Genomic DNA, 27,472 nt, shown 5'->3' on the forward strand with positions numbered 1-27,472 from the left:
CTTGGGGATACTCTAACTTACAGTTGTTAAATGGTGGATACTTTGTAACTTCCTACATGTGGTTCTAGGAAGATACTGTGTATGGTTCACTGATGTTACTTTGAGGGGATACTGCATATTTGCTTTTGTTACTTGGAGGGATACTGCACATTTGCTTACAGGTGTTACTGAAGAATAATGTATGTTCGCTTCAGTATGTTCACTATGTGGCAATTTATAACTACTTACAGATGTAATGAGGGGGATACTTTAAATTTTGTTTGCTATTCTCTTATGAGATCGTGCGTACACGCCTGCAGATTTTACTTGGGGAGACTGTAGCTCTTACAAGGATTACTAAGGGATACTGTAAGTTGGCTAACAGGTGTTACTAGGGGGATACTTCGTCTTCTGTTACATATGTCACTTGGGATACTATGTATTTTCTTACATACAGTATGTTACCTAGGGACACTGAATATGCTTTAATGGTTACTCTTCGAGGGTTACCGTATGTTTACTTACAGGCTTTACTCGAGGATAATGTATAATGACAAATGACAACTGGGGATACCGTACTAATTACACCGACATTATTTAGAACTGTGTATTTTCCCATTCCTTACATAGTAATGTCACTGGGTATACTGTATGTCGGCTTATACTTGCTACCAAGGGGTACTATATAATATGCTTACATAGATAATAATGGGGAATACTTTATATCTCTTCATATATTTAGACAATTTATCACAAAGAAAGGTTTTGCATTTTTCTTTTTTTTTAGTATTTTCATTAATAAAACCAAGTAAACTTATCAGCGTAAATATACCATCTTTTATATATCTGTGTGTGTATATATTTATATATATATATATATATATATATATATATATACATATACATATATGACAGTCGCTTTCACTCGTGAGTTTATAACACATAATCCCCTCTTCGCTTGCGCATGAAAGCAACATAAAAAATTTCTTTCAAGTTCGGGTGACAGTTTCCCTGGTCCTGTAATGCGCCAATCACCAATCGTTACAGCGAGTAGACTCGTTTTGCAGACGCCAGTTTGGCAACATGGCGTCCTTTTTCTTGTCCGTTTCGCTTCTTATTGGGAAACAGAATGACACAAACGAAGTTTATTTGGATGTACTGTGGCGTCATAAGTATTTCGAATCGGCAAAACCGTGCTGATCGACATATTTATCGGTAAACATGCCGGGCCCTACAGCTACCACCATCAAGATATTAGGAGTTTAACCCGATAAACGACTGTCGATGTAGCATGATATCTAGGTCTAGGCCTCAACGTCGTGATACTAATGGGTATATGAACACAATCTCAACATATACTTTTAAAGTAAGAGGTGATGTAAACAACAATTTCAATGATAAAGGACATTTCACGTACTGAAGGTAGGCTAGGCTAGGTCGTCAGAACTCTGAGGTTACGCTACGTCTAGAGAACTCTGGAAATGTTAGCTCACTACTGATTAGCCTAGTACTGCAAGCACTCGGTAAAATCAATTTGTATCAAGTAAATTAAAATGCTTCTTTTACCCAAAACGCATTTTCCTTATTGTTTGTCAGCCATCGGTGCTGTTATTTTAATACTGTGGTTTCCCCCAAAAAATCCAGTTCGTCCAGACATTATTGCCAGACACTCGACGGCGTCACGTTAAAAAAAATTATATCCGGTAACAATGACGGTCGAAAACTTTACTTGTAAATGGCCATGGAATATTGAAACTTTTTTTTTTTACCAAACCATCTAACGTTAACGTAAAATGGAATCTCATGAACGGTTCTGGGCATTAATACGTAACCGTGAATTGCCGGCAAGAGTATACGCTTAAATTACCGTTACGCTTACAGGATGATTGTGACAGAATATTATAATGTAGCAAAACAGATGAAAGTATCGGTTTTTAATTTATAATAATTACTTACCAGCATTCCATTTGTTGCTAAGGCAGCGTCCACGCAGTCCACGATTCAGTAGATACGAGCAGAAGCCATTGGCGCGAGAAGCCGAGATATACGTGCACACAGACAATGGTTTCACTGAGCACCTTACTAGTGGTCGAGCCTTCACGTCCATTTAAAACCAAAGTTGTATGATATGGTGATTTAGTTTTTCAAGGACTTACTGTGCTGTTACTTATTACTGAACCGTTTTACATGTTTTCACTTTTAATTATGCAGTTGTAAGTTCCATAATACTTGGCCTTAAATTACAAGCGACAATTTAAGTCACCTGCAATGCACTACTCGGCGATCATTAAAGCGAGTAGACTCGTTTTTTTATTCAATTTAGTACAACATGGCGTCCTTCTTGGTTCATGTTTTCCGTCTCGCTTACTTATATAGAAATAGGACGAAATGAACGAAGTTTAATTTTATATATACAGTGGTGTTATGTTTTGAATTGGCAAAACCGTGTTTCTCCACATATTTATCGGTAACTGTGGTCTGTGACAGGTACGACTGCTTTCACCATGGAGACATTACGAGTTAAGACCCGATGAACGACTTCTAAAGACCGGGCTTAGGCCTGAATACCGTGACACTAATAGGTATGTGAATACAATCAATATAAAGACTGATTAAGGTATGAAGTGAAGTAAACCATTATTAAAAGACATATGGGAGTTAAGCTAGGCTAGGTTTAGATAACTTTTTGAGGTTAGGCTAGGTCTAGAAAACTTTGGAAATGTTAGTACACAGATGGTTAGCCTAGTATCTTAGGTTCATGGTAAAATCAGTTTTTATTACGTAAACTGGGACACAGTGCATTTTTTCTACTATAAACATATTTTGTTTTTCTTATTCTTATTTATTATTAGCCTTAGGAGCTGTTATTATAGTGTATTTTCCCCCAACCTTCCTAACCTGGGAAATCGCTTTCGCCCACCAGTGCCCCCGCCCTTATTACCGGACACTCCTGGTGAAGTTATGTTAGAAAAAAAATTATTACCGGCAACAACGACGGTCCAAAACGGTTACTCGTAACTATTGAAAACCTTTTCTTCTTACCGAACCACCGAACGTTAATGTAAAATAGAATCACTTGAACGGTTCTGGGAGTTAATGTACCCATGAATTACCGGCATGAGTACGTAAAATTACCGTTTAAGCATACGGGAGATTTATGTAACAATAGAATTATCCGTAATGCAACAAAATGAATGAAAGTATTGGGTTTTAATTTAAAATCAGTACTTACCAACATTCCCCTTGTTGCTAAGGCTGCGTCCTCACAGTCAGCTTAGATACAAGCACACAGACAAATGTTACACAGCATCTTACTAGTGAGCGAACCTTCAAATTCAAAGGAGACACTATAATGATTTCCATCTTTTGTGATTTTATGATAATACTTAAAACTAAAACTATTCTCCCCTCTTTTACTTTCAGGTTATTGTGTATTGTTATTTTCTTGCATATAGTGTTTACCCATTTCTCGTACATTTGTAGTTGAGAAGCTAGGCCTAATGAATAATTATATATATATATTATATATATATATATATATATATATATATATATATATATATATATATATATATATATATATATTTGAGCCATAATTAATAAACCCTACTAATATTTAGTTTTTTTATGGACAGAATTTCGTGTAGACTTGTTGGTCAGTTTTATCAATCACAATATTTTTTCTAAACGGAAAATGGTTGAATTGTGCTGAATTTTGTTCGTAAACAATTGCGTATGATCAGTTTTGCTGTGGCAATTTCACGTACTACTCTGTTCCTCGTACCTTCTCCTAATATATAACCTCCTTGCTTTGCAGTTCTTGCAGCAAAGTACCCATAAGACTAATGTATATTAATGCGCCGTATCATACAAAAAAAAAAAAAAGACGGGGTGTGGGGCTGTGGGAGTGTGGTTGGCAATTGATGCATCTGTTGTTAACACTCATAGTACGTGTGGCCGGCAACACCCTTACTCTTGTTTTACCAAGAGTATAAAAAAGAAACATCCAAATGATTGAAGTCTTTTAATATGTGCAGTATGTGTGGGAGACACTTCAATAAGACCATAACTGAAAACATAGGCCAAAGGTACAGTTAAATGCCTTTTTTTTTACCTGCTACACACCTGAATACATATCTCTCTCTTTCTCTTTATATATATATATATATATATATATATATATATATATATATATATATATATGCGTGTGTTTATATATATATACATGTATAATATATATATGTGTGTGTGTGTGTGTGTGTGTAATGTATCCAGATTTTATATATGGACATAGTATGGTATTTGCGTAAGATTGTCAATCATAGTGTGTTGAATTTCAAATTTTAATCTTGATCTTGCTCCTCTAGAACTTGTGTAACATACAATCGACAGTAATGATATTAGGTAAACATTTTTGCAAAACAGATTCACCAACATGGGTTGCCGATATGGGTACTGAGAACTCGGTCTATACAATAAGAAACATTAATAATAAAAACAGCCTCTTGAGAAAAGGTAGGTTAAATGATAGTGGAAACACAAACGAATGTAGATGCATTCACATTCAGCATACAGCTGGAAAATACTGATAAGGGCAGTATTTAAACATTGGTTAGTAAGATAGTGTGAGCCTAAAAGTGCCGAATAACCACATCAGTGGTGTCCGCAGTGTCTCTGTCGGTTGTAACGAGTGTGGCGGTCCACATCAGGCCTCTTCACTCACATTCACACCTTACAACGTTTATGAGTAAGAGCCCGTGCTGCGTAAGGCCATTTTGGTGTAAGTCAGCCTAGTACCATAAATCGGAGTTTACAGAGCGGGACGAGAACTTTTTAATAAAGAACCAACTAATTGACTGAATTAATTCACTCCATCGATATAAGAGCAAAAGTCAAAGACACCAAAAATAAATAACCGTGAATAGAACAAAAGGATAAAGTAGGGGAATAACAACACCTCACCAACAGTTTGATAGGATTCTGGTAGACTCTCTCTTTCCCCCCCACACCCTTCCCACCCACCCCCACCACCACCCAAAAAAATGTACCCTGTGAAGAGTCTAACGAACTCGGGGAAAGTATTAATGGGGGAAAAATTAGCATATAATGAATTCCGTTTTGAAAATATTCTGTGAAAACAAGAGGTTCTGTTAGGGGGGGAAAAGGAAAGGAGAATTTTAGGAGATTCGACCAAGAAAGGAAATTTCTAGGGAGGTTTTTTCTAATCCGTATTAATGATCGAGATAATACCTAAATTTTTGGGTTCATTACATTCTCTTTGAACTATGCAATTATAATTGTATATTGTCTAACACGCCAAAACACGGAGCTCGGGTACAGTTCAAAGAGAGAGAGAGAGAGAGAGGTAATATAGTTGAGCATTGTGGAATAGGAGCTTTGGGTATTTCAGAAATATGTATGTATACATATATATTCACATATTTATATATATAAATGGATGTATATTTTGTATACACCTTATATATAATATATACACATTTGTGTGTATATATATACATATATATTATATATATGTTTGTATACATATAGCCTAAACATATATATATATATATATATATATATATATATATATATGTATATATATATATATATATAATGTAGAGAGAGAGCACAGTCTCTCAAGTTATATTCTTACACTATCTCATGGATTGAGTTTTTCTTGAGAGATCATGGTACTCCCAGCGAACACTACCAGTCCTAATTCTGCCCACCCAACACATTCCCCATTCTCGGCTCCACATACTTCCAGGTTTGCCACCAATCCGACATACTCCCCACATCCTTGCCACCTTCAAGACCTCTCCGCACATTTTTGGGTGGCCCTTAACCTCATATGTCATCTGCATTATTCTTCCTCTTCTTTCCCTCGTCTCCATCTTCCTCAGGGACACGCCGAATGCTTGCCACGTCCACAGGGCTGACCCAATAACCGGGAAATGTGCTTCGCAACTCACACGTTTCCTGCTTATTAGCACTAAATGTCACCCGATGGATATTTCCAATATTTTCGCCAGCGTTTTTTTTTTTTTTTTTCCGTTCTTCATCAGTTTCCCGGGGATGTGGCAGTACTCTTACTTGTAATAGCTGAGGAGAATCTCTTTATCATTGTATCGATTTCACAGCATTGTTGATGTTGCTATTCATGAAGATACTGTGGAAAGACATGCTGGGTTATCTGTTTCAGGAAGTAGGTTTAAACCACGCTGTTCTGTCTTAATGATTTCAGTCATGTAAACTACGCTGGTACGTTTACAGTGAGAGACTTTTGAAAAGTAGGTGTCCTGGCTTTTTCGAAGGGTTATTTTTGAAGTCTGTGTCGCTCAGTCTATTCCAGAGAATAGTTTTCATCTCTGCAAGTTTGTTTATTGCAGAGTATTGTTTTGAAAACCACACATCTCTCTCTCTGTTCCAGTAAGCTGTGATGTTCTGCCTATTCCGGAATACAGTCCTGATGCCAATATCTCAGAATTATGGTTTTGAACACTATGTTGTTTTTCTGTTTTCAGAGAGTAGTTTTGAAAGCTTTGTTGTTCTACATATTCCAGTAGACACTAAGCTATATTCAAGAACAGTTTTATTCTGTATGTATATATATATATATATATATATATATATATATATATATATATATATATAAATTATTATATATATATGTATATATGTATATACGTGTGTATATACGTGTGTATGTATATACTATATATATGTGTGTATATATATTTATATTTATATATATACTGTATATATATAAATACGTGTATATACATACATTATATATATATGCATGCCCCATTACTTGCATTTAATGATAAGTTTGCATCATACAGGCTTGACTTCATCTTCACAAAATATCATATGGTATGTTATAGGTTATATGCTCTCTCTCTCTCTCTCTCTCTCTCTCTCTCTCTCTCTCTCTCTCTCTCTCTCTCTCTCATAAATTTTCCCCACTACTTTGTGGTACTGAATACCCACCCCCACCCCACCCATCTGCCCTTGTCCCCTGTGGCACCCCGTTTTCTCATTCCACGTCCCTATATATGATATTCCTTTTGATTCGGGGAGAATGTTTTCATTATTGGAAATAATAAGTGAGTCTCTTTAAATATTAATGAGAGATGCCTCCATTCAGGGGCGAAGCTTCAAAAGGATGTTTTGGGGAGCGGCTCCATAGTGGAGGAAGGATGAGGAATATTAAGATGATAGGTCGTCGAGTTTTTTTTTTTTTTTTTACTTTTGTCTTTGCTAAGTCTTTTTTTTTTTTTTTTTGGTAACAGCCCTTCATATGCATTCATACGGGAGTTAATGCTATAGCTTCTCATTCATGCTTAGGAAGGTTTATAGGTTTTTAACTTCCTTTTACCCTGAGGGGGAATTGGGTAAATCTTTGACATTTAACGTCTAATTTACATTTACAAAACTTTTCTCTCTTAAATTCCGTTTGCCGTATGGTAATGAAGACATTAAATGCATTTTACCACATATATATATATATATATATATATATATATATATATATATATATATATATATATATAATATTTATATTTATTTATATACATTTACCATTATTCCCTTATATTTACGGAGTAATTCTTAACATTTTACTCTTAATTAAAGTTAAAGTTTCATGGGCCGCGGCTCATACAGCATTATACCGAGACCACCGAAAGATAGATCTGTTTTCGGTGGCTTTGATTATACGCTGCACAGAAAACTCGATTGCGCCTCAGAAACTTTGGCGCATTTTTTACTTGTTTTCTACTTGCATCTGAAATCCTTCACATTCCTTTGTTGATTACATAACTGATTATCAGGAACACAATTAATTGCTTAGGTCAACAGAGGCACAATAGGACTGACCATAATATGCCCAAAGTGTTCTGGCCATCTCGGGAACTGACCCCGTGACCTCTTGTTGGTGATAAGAGCCTCATAAATTCTGGACTTCGAGTATCCGTTTGTCATTTAAGAAGTTGCGTTTATGGTGAGGTGCTGCCCTTAGTGGGCCCTGGGTGTTGCGAAATGTCGAATTCAGGAAAAGATTTCGTTTTAGGATTACCACCGTGTTCCATTGCTTCACCCAGATGTTTGTAGCTTCGTTTAGCCTAAATAAATAATGAAATAATAAATATAATAGTAAAAGCTCGAGACGAACAAGTTCATACAAAGTACCTGCTAGAATAGATAAGCAATAAATAAACAAAGATAGGAACATTTGCTGAAACTGATCGATATTTAAGTCAGGCCACATTAATATTTTTCCGTCAGTGGGATAGATATCGTAGGAATCAGTTTTATTTCCTTGTATTTGTTATAACCACATTAAAAATGAAAGATTTTATTCATATCGATGTATTTTATTTAGAAACAAAGAGTTTGTAAGAGACCCATCCATCGCACCGATGGCGGTCTCTTTCGAGCACATGCGTGTGTGCGTTCGTGCGTCATATCTTCGGAGGGACCCAAAGAGGCAACAAGGAACGCAACTTCTGCCATACAATATTTCCGTATGTTTCTCCCTAGCCATTGTTGTCTTGATATATGTACAATCACTACTACTTGCATTGCCATGCAAGCATTCTAATCATGTACTCATAATGTTCCACCGAATCTTCTGTATCAAACTGTATGTGTGTTTCTGTTTGCGAAGACGCCAAACGTCTCGCCATTTCATATATAATTATGCTACTGCATTGTACTCATTAATCTGTCTCGAATCTCATGCAATTGGCCATATGTAGAATTTCCTGGCCTCTCCATTGATATATGTTTTATCACTGTACGTTTATTATGTCTCTCACAGTCGCCATCTGTTTGTCTGCCGACAAACACAGATGTCCGAAACATTACCTCTGTTTTGCTCTGTCTGTGTCTAGACGCTACTTTGCGGCTCGCACAGGCCAATAACATCTTCGAAGATTCTGTACATTCATTCGGTAAGGAACCACCAATAAACCAGTCAATGCCCAGCCAGTATGTCACTCAATTCCGTCCTTACAAGTTCAGTTCCCTCAAATTTCATAGTTCTTAAACGCACAGGTATTCTTATTGCCTTTAATCTTTTGGTTCGCTATTAAAAAGTAGAGTACATATTGACTTATTGATATATATATATATATATATATATTTGTCTCGTAATTAGTGACTGCCGGAAATCTTAGCTTAATGATAAATAATATTGCCAAGACGAGGAAGAACATTCTTTATTGTACAAGCTTTCGTATAAAACCTCATCATCAGGCTGAAAAAACCGACAAGGATGAGAATCAATAAAATTACAATAACATGAATTGTCATAATAAATCTTCAGCAAAAATACTAACGAAATATATAAAATGAACAAATACAAACTAAAGGGTCGTAAAATAACGAAAAATTAAAAACACAAACATAAAAAATGAAAATAAAACTAAAAGTGAAATGTAAACAAACTACCACTCACAAGTAAAATATTTAACGACCTAATTGTACCTACTATGAAATTACGAAGCTAGTTGAATACCAGACGAGTTGTTGTTCAATTCCGGCTTCATCTTTTTAATAGTCAGCGACTCTGAAATTAAAAGGTCAGTCTATTTGAACAAAAAGACACCGAAAATCCAGGTCAGTGAAAGGATGGTCCTGTGCTAAACTGTGTTCTCTAATGGCAGAAAAGGGTGGTTTGGAAAGGGGAAACCTAGTTCTAATAGAAAGACCTCTGTGTTCCAAAATTCTGTGTCTCAAACGTATCGCAGACCACACTGCGAACAAGTGAACAAATACAACAGGAATTAAAAGGTCCACACGCAGAGTAGTCTCTCAAAAGTGATCTTATTGTAAAGATTACAGAAAACAAACCGGAAACTGATTTGAGAAACAATGCTTAAGTATTTCTTATAACTTTTTCGGACCATATAGCTACTATGACCAAGTACATTAAATTGCCTTACCTTGGTAGTTTTGTTTACATTTCACTTTAGTTTTTATTTTCATATTTTATGTTTGTGTTTTAATTTTCGTTATTTGCGTATCACCCTTTTTTGATTAGGACAATTCATGTTATTAATTTATTGATTCTCATCACTTGTCTGTTTTCAGCCTGATGATGAGTACAATATTGACTTAAGCTATATTTATATATATATATATATATATATGTGTGTGTGTGTATATATATTATATATATTATATATATATATATATATATATATATATATATATATATATATATATATATATATATATATATATATGGATGTATATAAGAGAGAGAGAACAACTTCCAGATTTTGGAAGTCTTAAATAGGGGTAAAATTGTAATTGGGCGGTCGGTCGAAGTGATTTATATATCCAGCAAGTTTGTCAATATTTTGGTAATTGTAATAACTACAATGTTCTTCTTTAAATCGCAATTAGAAGACCTTTTACTTTGATATGGAATAAGTTTTGATTTTATCTCGGTTACCGTCTAAGGAGATTATATACCATTTTCTGAGAAGCTCAGTAATGTGGTACAGAAAACGAAATTAAGCATAGGCTTAAATAAAAAGGTCTCCTTTTGAAATGATCGTCTTATTATGTTTGGATTTTCACTAGAAACATAAATCAACCTCTAATTCACAGAAAAATTCACAGAAACGCTTTATATATATATATATATATATATATATATATATATATATATATATTATATATATATATACATATACACATAATTTAATATTTTTAGAAGTAATCAACACAATCGTGTAAAACAAATAAATTTCTGAAAGGACTGGGCTCGATCCCAATGTGAGTTAGGAGTGTAAGCATATAGTATGAGTTACATTCATACTTCGAGACTTAAATCGAGTAAAAGTAAGTCTTATATTACGTAAACCTCTACAAAAAAGCATTAGTAAATCCTGGCACATTACAGACTATATAAAAGGTTCTTGACTAACAACCCTCAATGCGCCAGACATTACGATACTGAAGAAGTGGGCGGGAATTTAAGAGCCTTTAGTACCGTCCACAAATATTTATTTATAGAATGCCTATTGCTGGGTCATTCGGCCACAGTTACATTTCTTTCTACCAGTTATTTATCATCCATATCCTTTAGTCACTTCACACCTACCTGTTTCGTTTCCATAATTAGCTCCAATTTTCACCTTTTCAAGAACAAATTCATTAGGCAGATCTTGTTAGGTTCTAGAAACGTGACTCAGTGGCCCCGTAAAATAATAATAAAATAATTATAATAATAATCACGTTCCATTCTGATGAGTAAATCCATATGGGCAGCATTTTTGAATTACTGAAAGGGAGAATGGAACTCAACAGTCCGCCAGTTTGATCAGTATTTCATCTCTGTTAGTAACGCAAGAGTTCAGAGGTCTACATCAGGCCTCTGTACCCCTTTAACATCTTACCATACTTAAGGATCAACCTTAATTCGGTATTTCACTCCATTCACTTCCAGAGTGTGGAATGCTCTCCAGCCCTCTGTATTTCCTGAAGGATTAAACATATCTCCGTTTAATAGACAAGCTTTTCTAGCGCCGTCAGTGGACCTTAGTGACGCGCTGCAAGCTTTATTAAATGGTGTTTGCAGTGTTCCTTCGGCCCATAGTGCACCCACATTTTAGTCCTTTACTTAATTTTCATTCCTGCTTCCTTTTACTTTATTTTCCATTTCCGCTTCCTGTCTTTTCTCTTCCTGTTATTTCTCGCTATAATTCTCAGTGCAGTTGTAAGTTTTTTTTTTCCAGTTCCACCTTTAGATCTTTTATTTCATCTCCTTTACCCTGTGGAGGGGTAGTGACGTCAGTGCACCTCATGCAGTGCACTGTAGGGATTACTTAAGGTTCTTGACAGCATGCCTCCGGCCCCTAGCTGCGACCCCTTGCGTTCCTTTTACTGTAACTCCTTTCATATTTTCTTCTATCATACTTTCCACCCTCTCCAAACAATTGATCCATAGTGCAACTGCGAGCTTTCCCTCCTGTTACACCTTTCAAACCTTATACTGTCAGTTTCCGTTGCAGCGCTGAATGACCTCATAGGTCCCAGTGCTTGGCCTTTGGCCTGAGTTCTATATTCAGTTCAGTTCAATTCGTTCGTCTCCTTTATTTTCTGGATCTCTTTCATCTTGCTGTCCAAACATTCCTACTCCTTTTTCTCTGTCTTGAGTACTGAATGGCTGAATGTCCCCCCCACCCACAAGTGCTTGGCTTTGTAGCCTAAAAAAGACAGGCGAGCTTTGCGTCACTGCGTCATTGCCATTCTTGTCGTGACCGGGCTTTATGACATCACTTCATGGCCTTGTCGATCCTCTTCCTATAAAAAAAAAAAAAAGAAAATCAAGTTTATGTTGTTTGTTTTTATGTTTACTCCGTTCATTGCCTTTTGTTGCTGTTTGCTTTTTGTTGCCTTTTGTTGGTTTTTGCTGTACAGGTCTTGCGTAATTGCCTTATTTGCTTCTTTTGCCCACAGACTTATCTTTGAAGTTTTATATTAAAGTTTAATCTTTATTCAAGAAAAGGTTTGTCTCAGGGCCGTTCTGCGAAAGAAAGAGTACATTTGAAGTTGCAGAAATAAAAACAGAGAAACAGAGAGAGAGAGAGAGAGAGAGAGAGAGAGAGAGAGAGAGAGAGAGAGAGAGAGAGAGAGAGTATTTCTTATTAGATTTCACCAGGAGCTAACCTCAGGCTATAGGTTGGTAATAGCTCACATGGGCTTCAAGACTTTCAGTGTGATATTCTAATTTTCTCTTCCAAACGCATTGGCAAATGAATACCTTCATTTGCCATTCTTTTTGTCACATCAGATCCTGTTTATTTCGTTCTCTTCTTTTCGAAGTCTCCCTTGCATTTGTCTCTCATCAATTTGTGGACACAAGAAACTTTGTGGACACAGGACTGACATAAGATGATGTCATTTTAGCTGCGAATTTTTCGGGTACTCCAAGGATAGTGTGAAGGCAGGAAACACCACAAAGATCTGAATCTCAAAAATAAATGCTTGTGTCCTCTCTGTGCGTATTCTAATAGGTAGTGCTGTGTGATTCAGCCTGCGATTCCGTGTCAGTTGTCATACTCGAGAACTGGATCAGTTGTCATACTTGAGAACTGGATATTGCTACTAAGCGCCCAACAAAGGGCCTTTGCCTGCTCGCTTGTTTGGTGAATTCGCACAGCGTAATTTGGCTATGTACCTTATAACTTCAGCATGTATTACTTTTATAAAATGCCCAATATTCTTTATTTTAGTATTATTGATTTTAGTATTACTGATATACTGTTATTTACTACGATCCGTCGTTGGCTTCCTTCAGGAGTTATGTCCCAAGGGTCTGGATGGATATTGTAGAAGATGAATTGCTTTGATATTGGCTTCGAAAGCTTTGCATTTTTTTTCTTTACTTTTACCTTTTTATTTTATTTTACTCTTCATCATAGACTCCGTAGGGGGTTAGTGCCGTCAATGCACCTCATGCGGTGCAATGTAGGCATTACATAAGGTTCTTTGCAGCATCCCTTCAGCCCTAGCTGCAACCTCTTTCATTCCTTGTACTGTATCTCCGTTCATATTCTCTTTCTTCCATCTTACTGTCCACCCTCTCCAAACAGTTGATTCATAGTGCAATTGTGCAGTTTTCCTCCTGTTACACCTTTCAAACTTCTTCACTGTCAATGTCCGTTTCAGCGCTGAATGGCCTTAGTTGCCCCATTGCTTGACATTTATGCCTAGAATCTATAAATCTATCAATTTATCTTCATCATAGAGGTTATACTTCGAACTTCGATCATAAAGGGACCAACTGCTTTTAAGTAAACTGAATAAGCAATAAAAAAAAATAAAAAAGTGAGAAAAATGGAAAATATCGCTTTGAAAGTTTTCGGATTAGGAATCCAGTTGTCTTGCATGAGGCGTATATTTCAGCCGAGGGCCAAAAGAGAAATTTAAGGGGCTCTGCCTGAAGGAGGTGATAGACCCAGTTCCAAGGGCTCACAGAAGTTGGCGAAAAAGAACTTTGATGAGTTTTGCCTTCAGGAGATGATAAACCGACTTTCGGAGGGTTGCAGAAGTTGGAAAACTGCTGAATTTTGATTCAGTAAGGCAACAGAAATTTAACTGACTGACAGAAAACTGGTTTTACTGACATATTTTTATCGGTGTTGATGACCTTTGTTGTTGTGACACCAAGTCAACTACTGTTAACTCAATCAGAACAGGAGGCTCCGTAGAGGGGTATCGCTGTCAGTGCACCTCATGCAGTGCGCTGTAGGCATTACTTAAGGTTCTTTACATCGTCCCCTCGACCCTTAGCAGCAACCTCTTTCATTCCTTTTAGTGTACCTCCGGTCGTATTCTCTTTCTTCCATCTTATTTTCCAACATTATATATTCAGCGCTGAATGACCTCGTAGGTCCCAGCGCTCGACCTTTGGCCTAAATTTTATCATCCAGTTCCAGTTCCTGTTCCAATTCCAGTTCCAGAGCAAAAGGAAAGAAAAATGAAGGATATCGAAAGCTTAATGTAGGTTGTATGTTTATTACTAGGAGCATTTAGCAGATTAAAAATCTCAGTCAAAAGACACGAATTAAAGGAGACACGCTAAACAGATTCACCTACGGTTGTGCGAGCGCGCGCGCGCAATAGAGAGAGAGAGAGGCGCGTTTCCACTTTTCTTGGATTAGCTCTTGAGATACCCATCCAACCTCTTATTATTGTTTTTTTTTATTATTTTTTGTACAAAAATCTTAGAAAGCTTATCGTAAGCGATTGAAAAGTCCTTTGCTATATATGTTATTTTACATTTTGGTTTAAAAACATGAATATGACAGTTTATGAAGTCGATGCCCGTTAGTGCAGCTGCGTCAGCTGCTCGGTCAGCGGAAATCAATCACAGATACTCTTTTCTTTTCTTCCTTTCTAGTTTTTCCTCTAATTTGTTCGTCATTGTTCTTATGATTATCATTATTGTTATTATTACTATTATTATTATTATTATTATTATTATTATTATTATTATTATTATTTGCTTGCTATGTATCGTAAATGTTTGAATTTGAAATGAAACACCTGAGGCCTCTGAGATCCTGCTTCGGTCCTATTTATTTGTGTATTTATTTGTATTAATTTATTTGTTTTTATTTACCTATCTATCTTTATTTTATCTATTTATTTATTCTTTTTTTTTTAGGTGACAGGACCTGAGAAGACTCTCGAAAGCTCTCAGCTTGACATGTTTCAATCCCGACGTTAGCAATATATTATAAGCCAGAACTGTGGGTATTATTTTTTCACGTCAATGTGAAGCATGTTTGCAGTATTATCATAATCATCATAGTCACCATTAAGGCTGATTCACATTATACCATCACGTCACCGACGTCACGTCACGTCACCGTCCCATCAGCCTGCCTTATATTCACACTATCCATCACAATCCCGTTCAGCGACTCGCAGATTTAGCGGTAAGAAACTTGCATGAGCACCGTCACGTCACGTCACGTCAAAATATTCTTTCCAAGAAACCGTGTCGTGATGTGACGGTGGATGCCGAGTGCTTGACGGTGACGTGACGTGATGGTGTGAACAAGGCCATTTGATTACATGCAAGAAATTCTCACGTACTTTGACGTGACGGGATGTGTCGGTGACGAGATGTTATAATGTGAATCAGCCTTTATTGTTATGCAGACTTCAGTATTGCAAGCTAAATACTGGAATAAATTGATCCTAGGAAAAAAATGATTTGTTTAGAAAGAGGAAAAAAAAAAGTAAAAGGGTTAGTAGCAGAAAAAGCAGTTTTTTTTAACTGCTCCCGCGATACTGCGTTTAAATTGCTGTGGTTTAAGAAGCTGGAGATTGCTTTCAGAAGAGATATCACACTAAGATTGCTTTATATTCAGCTGCATGTTCTATCCTCGTCTTATTTATCTTTTTTAGTTATTTATTTTTTTCTCCTAAAGTAAGCTATATCTCTTTAATAAGTGTTTATGCTTCGAACTCACTACAGCATAACTCACACTACAAGGCGAACTCCTTTTTTTTTAATTTCTTTTTTTTTTACAAAATCACATGAACGATAATTTTGATATTACTCTGGGTTCATTTCAGTTTTGATATATGTTCCATATCACATTTCCATATGACGCATACAGGCGCACGGACACACATATACATATACATATACATATGCAGATATGTGCGTGGAAGTATGTATATGTATTGAATATTGAATCTTTTTAACGAAGGTTCGAACTTTGCTCGACAGATTATTTTGAAACTTGATGAAAAGAAGTAGCAAAGAAAGTTGTATTTCAGAATGCATTAATAACTAATGATTCGGTAATTTAATTAAGAATATCACACCGGTTTCACAATTGAGTCGTTCCGTACCTTCTGCGTTCAGCATTACCAATTAATTAATTCAAACCTTCGTCAGGAATTTTTTGGAATTTCGTGAATTTTGTGAAGCGCACGCGGCAGTCATTTCCATCTGTTTATAACTGAATGTTCTCTAAGTCATTTTTCAAATGTTATGCAAAAGAATGAATGACCATTGGTGCATTTATTTTGTATTGCACATAAAGGACTCGCGAAAACTGGAAGGTAGAACATTATTTTCTTCGCCATAATTTTCCATATTTTTCCACCATAAATTTCCTTATTTTTATCACATAATTTTCCTTATTTTTTTCCAGCATAATTTTCCTATTAGTTTTCTTTTCACGCGACAGATATTGTTACACACTAATCTCGTTACTCACATCGAAAGAGTACTTTATGGCTCAGTCTCTGCACACAGACGAATTCGTAGAGAAGTGTTTGATTATCATATCGGCACTGAAACAGCACAAGAGACTCGCGCACGTCATCACTCGTGTGATGAATACAGCCGTGTAAATCTACCCAGATGGGAGGATGTTTATCACCGATGATTTTACCATAGGAAAACCATATCGTCTTGTAGCCGTTCTATTTTCTCCTTTTTTATTTTTCCTCCTCGCAATGAAATGCTGATTAGCAGCAAAAGAGATAACTTTGTGAGAAGCTGGTACCTAGAATACTACTTGCACTATGATAAGACACATGTTGGTTGGCATTGAAAACAGAGCCCTATGAGAAACAGACAGAGGGGTCGACCTTGACTGTAGCGTAATAGGCGGTTACAGGAGCAGCTGACTTCGGCGGAACTGATTCCGGGCACAGCCTGACTGCAGCAGAGGTGATTCCAAAAGCAGCCTGACGGAAGCAGAGGCGATTCTGGACGCAGCCTGATTGCAGTAAGGGAGATTTTATTTTATTTTTTTTTAAATGCAGCCTGGCTGCAGAGGAAGCGTTTCCGGCCCCAACTGATTCCAGCGTTGGCGATTCCAGGCGCTGCTTGACTGCAAGAAGAGGCAATTCCAGCCGTAGCTTGACTGCAGTGGAGTTGGTTCCAGGCACCGCCTGACTGCAGTAGAGTCTATCCCGGGCTCAGCCTGACCGCAGCGGTGGAAATTCTGACAACAGCCTGGCTGCAGTAGAGTCTATCCCGGGCTCAGCCTGACCGCAGCGGTGGAAATTCTGACAATAGCTTGGCTGCAGCAGAGGAATTTTTCGGACGTAGCTTGGCCGTAAAGGAGGAGATTCCAGGCGTAACTCCATAGTGTAAATCATCGTCATCACTTCATTATAGTTTTCCAGTGCAGTTCATATCCTAAGATTCTCTATGTCATTGATGCAATAACTTCTATGAGAAGCATTAGTCCGACAATATGTAAACAACAGGAGAACATACGAGTCTAAACGAGGATACTCTCGATTATAAAATAATTCACATAGCAAAAATAAATATTTGTATCATCATCTCCGCAAATTAAAGAAACAGGCTTTTGTAGGTCGGAAAATAAATGATTGCTTACTTGCAAAAGATCGTTATACTGCAGAAATTTAAGATCAAATGTAAACGTTGATGGAAGTAATATATTAAGTGCGAATATTTTGAAGACTTAAATGCTGAAAGAGGGAAATACATACTTCGTTTTTAAACATATCCAGGCTTCCATTTTATCTTCATAGTATCTGTCTTTTACCCTCACTCAAAAAAATTGTTGAATCGTGTCATGAGCCGTTATAGCCATGATGTAATTGTTTGTAAAAAACATCAGCCATTGCGTAATTATCTCAAATTATAACAAATAACGCAGTTTGAGCCAACACACCTCACAGCTTTCGAGTGTTACTGCCATTGGGGAGAGAGCGTGGCGTCAACTCGAAGCGTCAGACAAAATTTCAAGGTACCTGGATTCACGTTAGATCCCTGGCAGATGTAGAGGAAAAAATCAAGACCATTTGAATCCATTAACTACAGCTCTTGTCAAGATCACGTTTAAGGAACTGATGCTGTACAAAGCTAATGTATTTATTATGTAGCAGAATTTCAGCTGTACTGCGTATGTAATTAGCAAGAATATATACGAGAAAGATTGATGTAGAATTATGAGATAATACGAGCGTCTTAGAGTTATTATTTTTGGAAATCAGAAAGATATATATATATATATTTATATTATATCTATGTATATATAACTATATTTATTCAGGCACATCAATGCATTCCATGGCCACGGTATGATAAATCCAAATGTTCCTTTTGAAGGAAGGTATCGCATCAAATTTATTTCAAATCACTGGTTGATCAAGAATACCTTTCCAAGAGCTGGGTTTGGGAATGACGTCACAATTCCAGTTCTCTTTGGGTTCCTTTTTCCCCAATTATTTTCATTATGACTTTGTTTACTTTTGCTAATTTTGGCAACTGGGATGCTTTATGAATCGTTTCCAGCAACTGTTACTTTATCTTCTTTCCCCCCAGAGTGGGTCCATCTAGTTTTTATTGGGCAGGTTAAGGACACGGGGTTACCGTCCTTATTGAGCGTTCCCTAATTGTTAACAAACGTTAGTCTTTGACCGCTATCTATTGACATATCTTGTTTGGTTTGCCATATTCGCACCTATATAAGAAAAATCACTCATCTCACGAAGCCTTCACGTACGTGTTTTTATACGAAATAATTGATTGAGTAAACATGAAAACTGTAATATTTCGATATTTGTTGTACGGCAAGCAACTGTTGTACGGGATTTGCTAAAAGTACCGCAAAAAAAAATTTTTTTGAGGATATAGTTAAGAAATATTTTACCGTATATAATCATTTAAGGTTGCTTTTTTGTAATGTCACCCGTGTGAATAATTTTTGTTGGTGTTTTATGTAAGGATAAATAAGTGGTTCGATTTACTGTGGCTGAGTTTTAAGTCTGTTTGTAACGACAAACTGAAACGTTATTATCTGTTTGTCACACTTCTGATTGATACGTCTTTTTGCAAAATGTTTTGTCGGTTACAACATTTTTTACAGTTCATTTCACGATGAATTTTGCCACACACACGCACACACACACTGATACCTTCTTGAGTTACATCTTTCTTGCATTTCCGTTAAAAAAGTCACCTGAACTAATGACCTGGAAGATACTTTTCTTTGTAAAGTTGCTGATCATCGTCCTGTAAATTTCATGCATTGTTTAATGTTATCTCTCCCTCTCTCTCTCTTCCTTTCTTTCTCAGTTTCTGTAGTCTTTATAAAAAGTTTCTCCTTTCCTGTTTAGTCTCTTGAGAGTCTCTACACACACACACACACACACACACACAAACACACAATGCTGCTGCTGCTTGCAATTGCGTCGTGAGGGAGCTGGTTCCGCGTGGTGACGCAAGGAACGCAGCCTACAAATTGTTGTGATATTTGTGATGGTGGTGGTGGTGGTGGTGGTTCTCCTTGCCGCCGCGGTGTGGCTCCAACGGTGCCTGTGAGACGGGCGGGGGGGCCTTCAGGGGCGGAGGCGCCAATTTCGCCTGATGGGCGAGTTTTTGAGGGGGCGGAGCTAACATGTGAGCAGGGGGTGGAGGGGCTAGGCTGTGAGCAGGAGGGGGAGCTAAGGATTGGCCTGCGGGCACCCTGTAGGACGTGGGCGGGATGTAATCCGGCTGGATGGATGTCGGGGTGTCCGGCGAGGACCTCACTATGACCAGGCTCGATCTGCGACGCCCCGGGCCGCTCTTGTCCATCCGCTCGTCGTGGAGGAGTTGCTGCGGAGGCGTAGAGGAGGTCGTTAGTGGATAATAGGGCCAAGGACAGAAAGTGATTCATTATTATTTCTTAGTGCTAAAAATTATTCTTTGCTTGGATTAGTACAATGACAGTCATAAGGAATCAGAATATTTTTTTTGCGACAGTTCAAGAGTGATGAATACTGTTATTCTTTACTTGTATTATTATATTCAGAATCATGGGGAATAATCAGAATCCTTCTTTGCTACAGTTCATGAGAATGAGAATCAGACTGTACCAAAATGCCAAGTGTCATGAATCCTACTGTTTCAATTTAAGAAGAAATCATGCATCACCTCGGTCCAAGAGGGAGTCAGAATCACGTATCGTCGCAGTTCAAAAGCGAGTCTGAATCATATAACACCACAGTCCAAGAGGGAGTCAGAATCATGTATCACTACAGCTCAAGTAGGAATTAATACATGACCACTGCCAAAGAATCAAAATTATGTATCACCATTGTCCATAAGAGTCAGTATCTTACAGTATGTATCCAGGATCTGTGAGAATCAGTATTCCACGGTCCAAGACTGTCAAAATCGTGTCACCACTACCGCGGAGTCAGAAGCAGGTATCACTGTGGTCCAGAGCATTCAGAGTCATGCATTACTACAGTTCAAGAGAATCAGGTTCATGTGTCACCATTGTCCAAAGTAGTTATATCATGTATCACCACAACCTCAGAATCAGAATCATTTGATGATGGGATCCAAACTAGTCAGAATCATTCATTACTATGGACCAAGAGACTTAGAATCAAGACTAACCACTATATAAAGGATTCATAATCATACATTACCACAACCTCAAAATTAGAATCATTCGTCACTGGGATTCAAAACAATCAGACTCATGCATCACTGCGGTCCAAGAGGCTTCAGAATCCTGTATCAGCACTACCCAAAGGATCACGTATCACCCCAACTTCAGAATCAGAATTACTCATCGCTGTAGTCCAAGAGAATCAGAATTACGTATCACCACTATCCAACGGAATCATAGTCATGTATTACCAGAAGCTCAGAATCAAAATAATTCGTCACTGGATCGAAACCAGTCAGAATCATGTACAACTACAGTCCAAAAGAAGTGGAATCATGTATAACTGCTGTCCAAAAGAAGTAGAATCTTGTATGACTACTGTCCAAAAGAAGTAGAATCATGTATAATTACGGTCCAAAAGAAGTAGAATCATGTATAACTATGGTCCAAAAGGAGTAGAATCATGTATAACTACAGTCCAAAAGGAGTAGAATCATGTATAACTACAAAAAGAAGTAGAATCATGTATAAATACGGTACAAAACAAGTAGAATCATGTATAACTACAAAAAGTAGTATCACGCATAACTACGGTCCAAAACAGTAGAATCATGTATAACTACGGTCAAAAACAAGTAGATTCCTGTATAACTACGGTCCAAAAGAAGTAGAATCATGTATATCTACTGTCCAAAAGAAGTAGAATCGTGTATAAATACGACCTGAAACTAGAATCATGCATAACCACTGCCCAAGAACCCCAGAATCATGCATCGCAACGACCCAAGTCAGAATCACTTGACATACTTAATAACATCCACCAGATAAAAAGAACGAAAAAAAGAAACCCTCAATTACCTTCTCGTAGTAAGAATCGACGACGGAGACGCAGTACGTCATGATGACGCAGACGACGTAGCTGGAGATGTCGGGAGGGTTCGTGTAGTTCCCGTCCATCAGAGCTACGATCAAGGTGAAGAGGTTGTACCCGACGGTGTAGAAAAACCAGATGGACAGCTGCCAGGACACGCACTGGAAGGCAATAAGCTTCGTTAATGGCGACGCTTTTATTACGTTAATATCACTCGGGATTATTCCGTGGGCTAATGTTCCCGTTAGTGGATGTTTGCAGGTGTGTGTATCAGTTGATGGTGAGTGGCTGCGTTGAGACCGAGTTTTTTTTTTTTGTGGTTTCTTTAAGACGTCTAAAGAGTAGATTCTCAAGAAGAGATTGGATAAGCAATGGATACACCTGAAACTTAAAGGGTGGATTGACAAGAAGCGATTGGATAAGAAATGAGTACACCAGGAATTTAAAGGGTGGATTGACAAGAGAAGATAGGATAAGAAGTGAATACACCTGAAACCTAAAAGTTGGATTGACAAGAAGAGTTGGATAAGCTATTAATACACCTGAAACTTAAAAGGGTGGATTGACAAGAAGAGTTGGATAAGCTATTAATACACCTGAAACTTAAAAGGGTGGATTGACAAAAGAGATAGGATAAGAAGTGAATGCACCAGAAATTTAGAGGGACGATTGGCAAGAAGCGATTGGATAAGAAAGGAGGACAACAGAAATTTAAAGGGTAGATTGACAAGAAAAGATTGGATAAAAAATGAGTGCAGCAGAAATTTAAAGGGTAGATTGACAAGAAAAGATTGAATAAGAAATTAATACACCAGAAATTTAAAGGAAGGATTGACAAGAAGCGACTGGATAAGAAATGAGTACAGCAGAAATTTAAAGGGTAGATTAACAAGAAAAGATTGGATAAAAAATGAGTGTAGCAGAAATTTAAAGGGTAGATTGACAAGAAGAGATTGGATAAGCAATGAATACGCCAGAAATTTAAAGGGTAGATTGACAAGAAGAGATTGGATAAGAAATGATTACACCAGAAATTTAAAGGGTAGATTGACAAGAAGAGATTGGATAAGAAATGAATACACCAGAAATTTAAAGGGTAGATTGACGAGAAGAGATTGGATACGAAATGAATACACCAGATCAGCAAAAGTCGCTGAAGTGTCAAAAGAAAAAAAAAAAAAAAAAAAAAGCCCGAGAGTCAAGATTGAAATGGTCTGGGCACCTAATGAGAGGATATGATGAGCAACATTTTCCAGGTTTTCCAGGAGAGATCGTGGAAATGGAATTGCTGGGGACACGAAGGAGATGAAGGTCTGAAAGATGGCGGAGAAGTTTCATTCGAGAAGACATGAGAGACAAACGCATAGACGAAGGGAAGACACGGGAAAGAAGCACATGTAAAAGGCTCATTAAAAACGGCGGCCCCGTTTAGGGATTAAACTGAGAAGAAAAGGTGATTCTTGAGTGAATAGAAGCAGGGTTAGATGATAATATTATTCGGTGGTCATTGGAATACTTCAGTTGAATTTCTTTGAAATTGTCAGTGATGATGAATTTAATTGGTAACAAACTTTCACAAAAGCTTCTCTGCGATTTGTAAAAATAAATAAAATATAAATAAAAAAATAAATATATAAATATATATATATATATATATATATATATATATATATATATATATATATATATTATATATTATTCTTGAGACATACTTGCTATATAATTGACTTAGACCCGATATTGTGATCCAGCGCAGTTGTCTGAGTTGATAACATAGACAAGCTCTGAAAGTACCAGTTCGCCCTTTAATCGACACAGCATAGAATTCACTGGTATCAAAACATGAATTTTGCCTACATTTTGTGTCGAAATATTGAATGCATGCTACGTCAGTGCAATTATTCTGCGTGATTAAAAGGTTCCGTATTAAGTCGTTCATTTACCAAGTTCTTGTAAAAATGGAAATAGAGTGGAAAATGAAACATTCAAGACGAAACAAAAATTTTCATAATTCGTAAGCGAAGATCATTAATTTACATCGGTATTCTGCGACAGGGAGAATACGTTGGAAGTTACCAAGAAACTGTGAAACTGGCAATGATAAAAGGGTCTATGCCTAAGACTAGTGTGTTCTGTTGAAGGAAGTACAGGTGAGGTTGGTAAACTAGTTGCCACATAGCTCTGGGACAGGCGAGAGTTCGTTTTTATGTTCCGAGTATTTACGGACTAGTGTCATTGATATCGCGAAGCGTAATTACCGGGGGAAAAGAGCGAGCGGTCGATGCCGGTGGCATTTTTTATGCGGTGTAGGTGAGTTTGATATTTGAACTGATATCCTTTGCCTGTTTCGTTTGAGAATATTTGGAATATCGTCAAGCTGTCGCGTTGAAAGATTTTGTTTATTATGAGAGGGGCTCCTCAAATAAATAAAAATGCACGTGAATGACTCAGTAGCAACGATATCCGTATTTATTCCTTCGGGTATCGTCATGTATTTCGGCGTTGCTAATTGTACCGTTTATTAATACCACCACCCTTTTCCTATGAGCTCCTTTAGTCTTAAGTTTGGGCATAGCCATGACCTCCAATCTGATTTAGACGCCAATAGTGTAATTAGTGTATATGCTTGTGACAAGGGTTAGGTGTTGAGTCTTAAACATTCAGTAGCTTAAACATTTGGGTAGAGTCAAATAAAAACGTAGACGATGTAAGATCGACTACAGATTGTTGGTATTAGTTTTATCAGTTAGTTTTACTTATCATATTTACTTAACAATAGAAATACGTATAAAATGTTATGAAAATCAATGCTCAAAGAAGTACTCATAAATACTGACAGATATACTTACATATAAAATGGCGAAGATTAGAAGAATGCCTACGAGTGTATAAAGGGCAGATGCCACTACAAGTGCCCATAGCAGTCCTTGACCTGTGGGTAAGAGTAATTGATGCATTTTATCTAAATATTTATTGAAAAATAAGTTTAGAGAGTGTGAAAGTGCAGGAATTTTTTTATATAGTTGCATATTTGCACAAATAAAATCTTAGTATTGTTTAAAAGGCTCGTAGTGAGTTAAGACGTATACAGACGTTTGATGCTTTGTACTTTGCTCTGTATATAAAAGAGTTATTACAAGATATTTCTTTACTAATGCTCAAAGCCTTGCTCCAAATTTCTGTTCTGTAGCAAAACGACCCAACATGAGATATTTTTTCTCATTTACAGTTGCAGTGTTACTGGAAACTGATCATTTTTATGTTCAATACTTTCACTTCTGTGTGTATTATTCGTTTCCAGTTGTCTTTAGTGACCCTGGTGGTTGTAACGCCAGGTAAATGACAACCGATCAGGCCACAGGTTAGGTTTTGGTGTTAGCCATAGAAGAAAATGTTTGTGTATGTTTGCTTGTGGGTAGGTGGCTTATGTGGGTTGGGGTGGGGATGGGGCGGGGAGTGTCTGTCCCATCAGTTGTAAAACAGATACTTTACCTTGGGCAGCACATCTGACGCGCGGCCTCCGCGTTCTGTTGGTCGCGGGCAAGCTCGAGCTACTGACGTACAGAGACTCGAAAGAGTCAGCAACGGCGATGGGCGCGGAGGACGAGGCTGCGCTTAACGCAGAAGTACCGTTAGTGCTTGATGATGGAGATGTGGATGAAGGCAAAGCCAGCAGCGGCACGACGGAAGATGAGAGCGATGATGATTGAACCCTCCTGCCCACGGCGGCGACGCCCTGCGGAGATGCCCCCGCGGCGGCGTCGCCAGGGGAACGGAGGCGGCCGTGGAGGCGACTACTCCTCCTCCTCCTCCTCCTCCTCCTCCTCCTCCTCCTCCTTCCTCGAGCGTGAGTTCTAAAGCTAACGGGGATGCTTGCTGAGCGGAGATTCTTGAGCTGCTCCTCGTAGGGGAGGTCTCCGGCAAGGGAGGAGGAAGAAGTGTCGCTGAACTCGACCACTTCTTCCTCTTCCTCCTCTTGGGCGTCATCCTGATATTCTTCTTCGTAGGAATCGTTACTGTACCTCCCCGATATGGCCAAGAAGCCGAAGGGACATCGGGGGGAGTCGAAGGAATACGTGGAGGAGGACGAGTCGTCCATGGATGAGTTGGTTTCCACCGAGGATTGGTAGTTGAGGGACGATTGGTAGGATTGGTAGGTTTCCACCAACACCCAGGAGAAGATTAGCGTCTGGACGAGGCTCACCAGCTGAAAGAGATTGGAGGAAATTAATTCTGTTGTTGCAGTTTCTTCTGGGTTTGCATAGTCTTATAGATACTACAAATATTATTCATTCCGTAGATACATTGCTTTCTTGTGAAACTAAATATTGATGTACAAACTAAAACAATCGTGTGGCCTCTTATTCATACTTTTCGTGTTTACACAAGGTTATAGATTCATGTACAAAATCCCTGATGGCAGTAATGCACAGTATGTACGCGTTTGTAAGATATATATGTAAAATATTTACAGCATTTTTTTTGTCATACGGTGTATGTGAGTCAACTTAGAATAAATGTAAATACACATTACTGGATAACAAGTACTCTAGTAATTGCATCCTGCTTGTTCACCTCATGTGAAAATGACATTGCTTTGTGCGGACAAGCTGTCATTCACTTTACCTTTTCAGAACTTCATTAAAAGGAAACTGTATTTCCCCAAACTAAGGCAAAAGGCGAAAAAGAATACTACGTTTTTGTTTTTATCAATCAGCACTGAATCAACACGTAGCTTTGTGCAACACTTGGGGTGGATTTTGTAAAATTATAACAATTGTAATGAAAACGAGGACTGAGTATTTTGTAATGAACTGAGAAGTTAGCTCCAGCTTTGGATGATACACATGAGGGTCGGAATTGCGTCGAATTTGAAGGATTCTGAGGAATGGTCGAAATTCGTGAGTCCAGAAAATTAGAAATACGTGAAATGCTAAAAAAAAAAAATGAACGAAAAAAAAGTTTCATTTTTTAAGTATTAGTCAATTGTGTTCAGGTTCATAAATATCACCCGGTTTACTCAACATTTCCGCATCACCCTAAAAATAGAAAGAAATCCATTGAAATGGAAGTTCATCCGGTATTTATATTTAGTCGAAGATTGTCTTCGGATTACGTCACCCGCAGTCGTCAGAATCCCAAGGTATGACATTTGCATGACTGCAAATGACGTCACCGGAATCTGAAAAAGGGCTGGAATTTTCATGACACATTTGTGGCATGACTAAGCAGGGGTCTGAAATGGCGAGGAGAAATGACGTGTGGGTGGCCAGTAAGATATTAAAAGGAAATTAATTTAAAAATAAATTTTAAAAAGTTCACTGCAACACAATACCAGTGACTTTACTGTAATAATCAGTACTGAAAATATGAAATAAATAAAATTATTAGAAAAATCAGGTGTCATCGACCAATAAAACGTTAAATAATTAAAAACACACACACACAAGATTACCATGTCTTCATTATAATAATCATGACGGGAAATACGAAATGGATAAAAAACATTAAAATCAACTAAAAGTGCAGGGCGTACCGACGCTATTTTAATTAGCCTACATTTCAGTTAACCTGGACCGTCACTACCGAAATGAAAGCGAACTCCACGTGCCACGCCACCGCTATGTGGCCGTAATGCATGCATGCCAGCGGTCATTAAGTTAAAAAGTATGAAAAAAAGAGGTATGAAAAGAAGTCACTTCTACTT

General features: G+C 37.6%; 1 protein-coding gene and 2 long non-coding RNA genes across 4 annotated transcripts in view; 1 reads left to right on the forward strand and 2 right to left on the reverse strand.

Annotated features, from left to right (window-relative positions):
* LOC136834282 (uncharacterized) overlaps window positions 1–2,070 on the reverse strand; it is a 461,458-nt gene extending 459,388 nt beyond the window's left edge. Inside the window, exon 1 of the long non-coding RNA XR_010851718.1 lies at window positions 1,936–2,070. This is a non-coding gene — a long non-coding RNA (uncharacterized lncRNA). The remainder of the gene's footprint in view (window positions 1–1,935) is intronic.
* Window positions 2,071–2,114: 44 nt separating this feature from the next.
* The window catches only part of LOC136834281 (uncharacterized), a 174,119-nt gene continuing 148,761 nt past the window's right edge, over window positions 2,115–27,472 (forward strand). Inside the window, exon 1 of one of the 2 annotated variants that reach the window (XR_010851715.1) lies at window positions 2,115–2,561. This is a non-coding gene — a long non-coding RNA (uncharacterized lncRNA). The remainder of the gene's footprint in view (window positions 2,562–27,472) is intronic. The other variant, XR_010851714.1, reaches the window with a different exon arrangement.
* LOC136834280 (uncharacterized) overlaps window positions 14,505–27,472 on the reverse strand; it is a 120,644-nt gene continuing 107,676 nt past the window's right edge. Inside the window, exons 3-6 of the mRNA XM_067096650.1 lie at window positions 25,258–25,972; window positions 24,615–24,697; window positions 21,753–21,926; window positions 14,505–20,110 (exon numbers count right to left, since the gene is read on the reverse strand). Coding sequence (XP_066952751.1) covers window positions 19,748–20,110; window positions 21,753–21,926; window positions 24,615–24,697; window positions 25,258–25,972 — 1,335 coding nt within the window. The 3' untranslated portion in view covers window positions 14,505–19,747. The remainder of the gene's footprint in view (window positions 20,111–21,752; window positions 21,927–24,614; window positions 24,698–25,257; window positions 25,973–27,472) is intronic.

The sequence above is a fragment of the Macrobrachium rosenbergii genome, chromosome 53 (genome assembly GCF_040412425.1).
Source record: "Macrobrachium rosenbergii isolate ZJJX-2024 chromosome 53, ASM4041242v1, whole genome shotgun sequence".
Lineage (NCBI taxonomy): Eukaryota > Metazoa > Arthropoda > Malacostraca > Decapoda > Palaemonidae > Macrobrachium > Macrobrachium rosenbergii.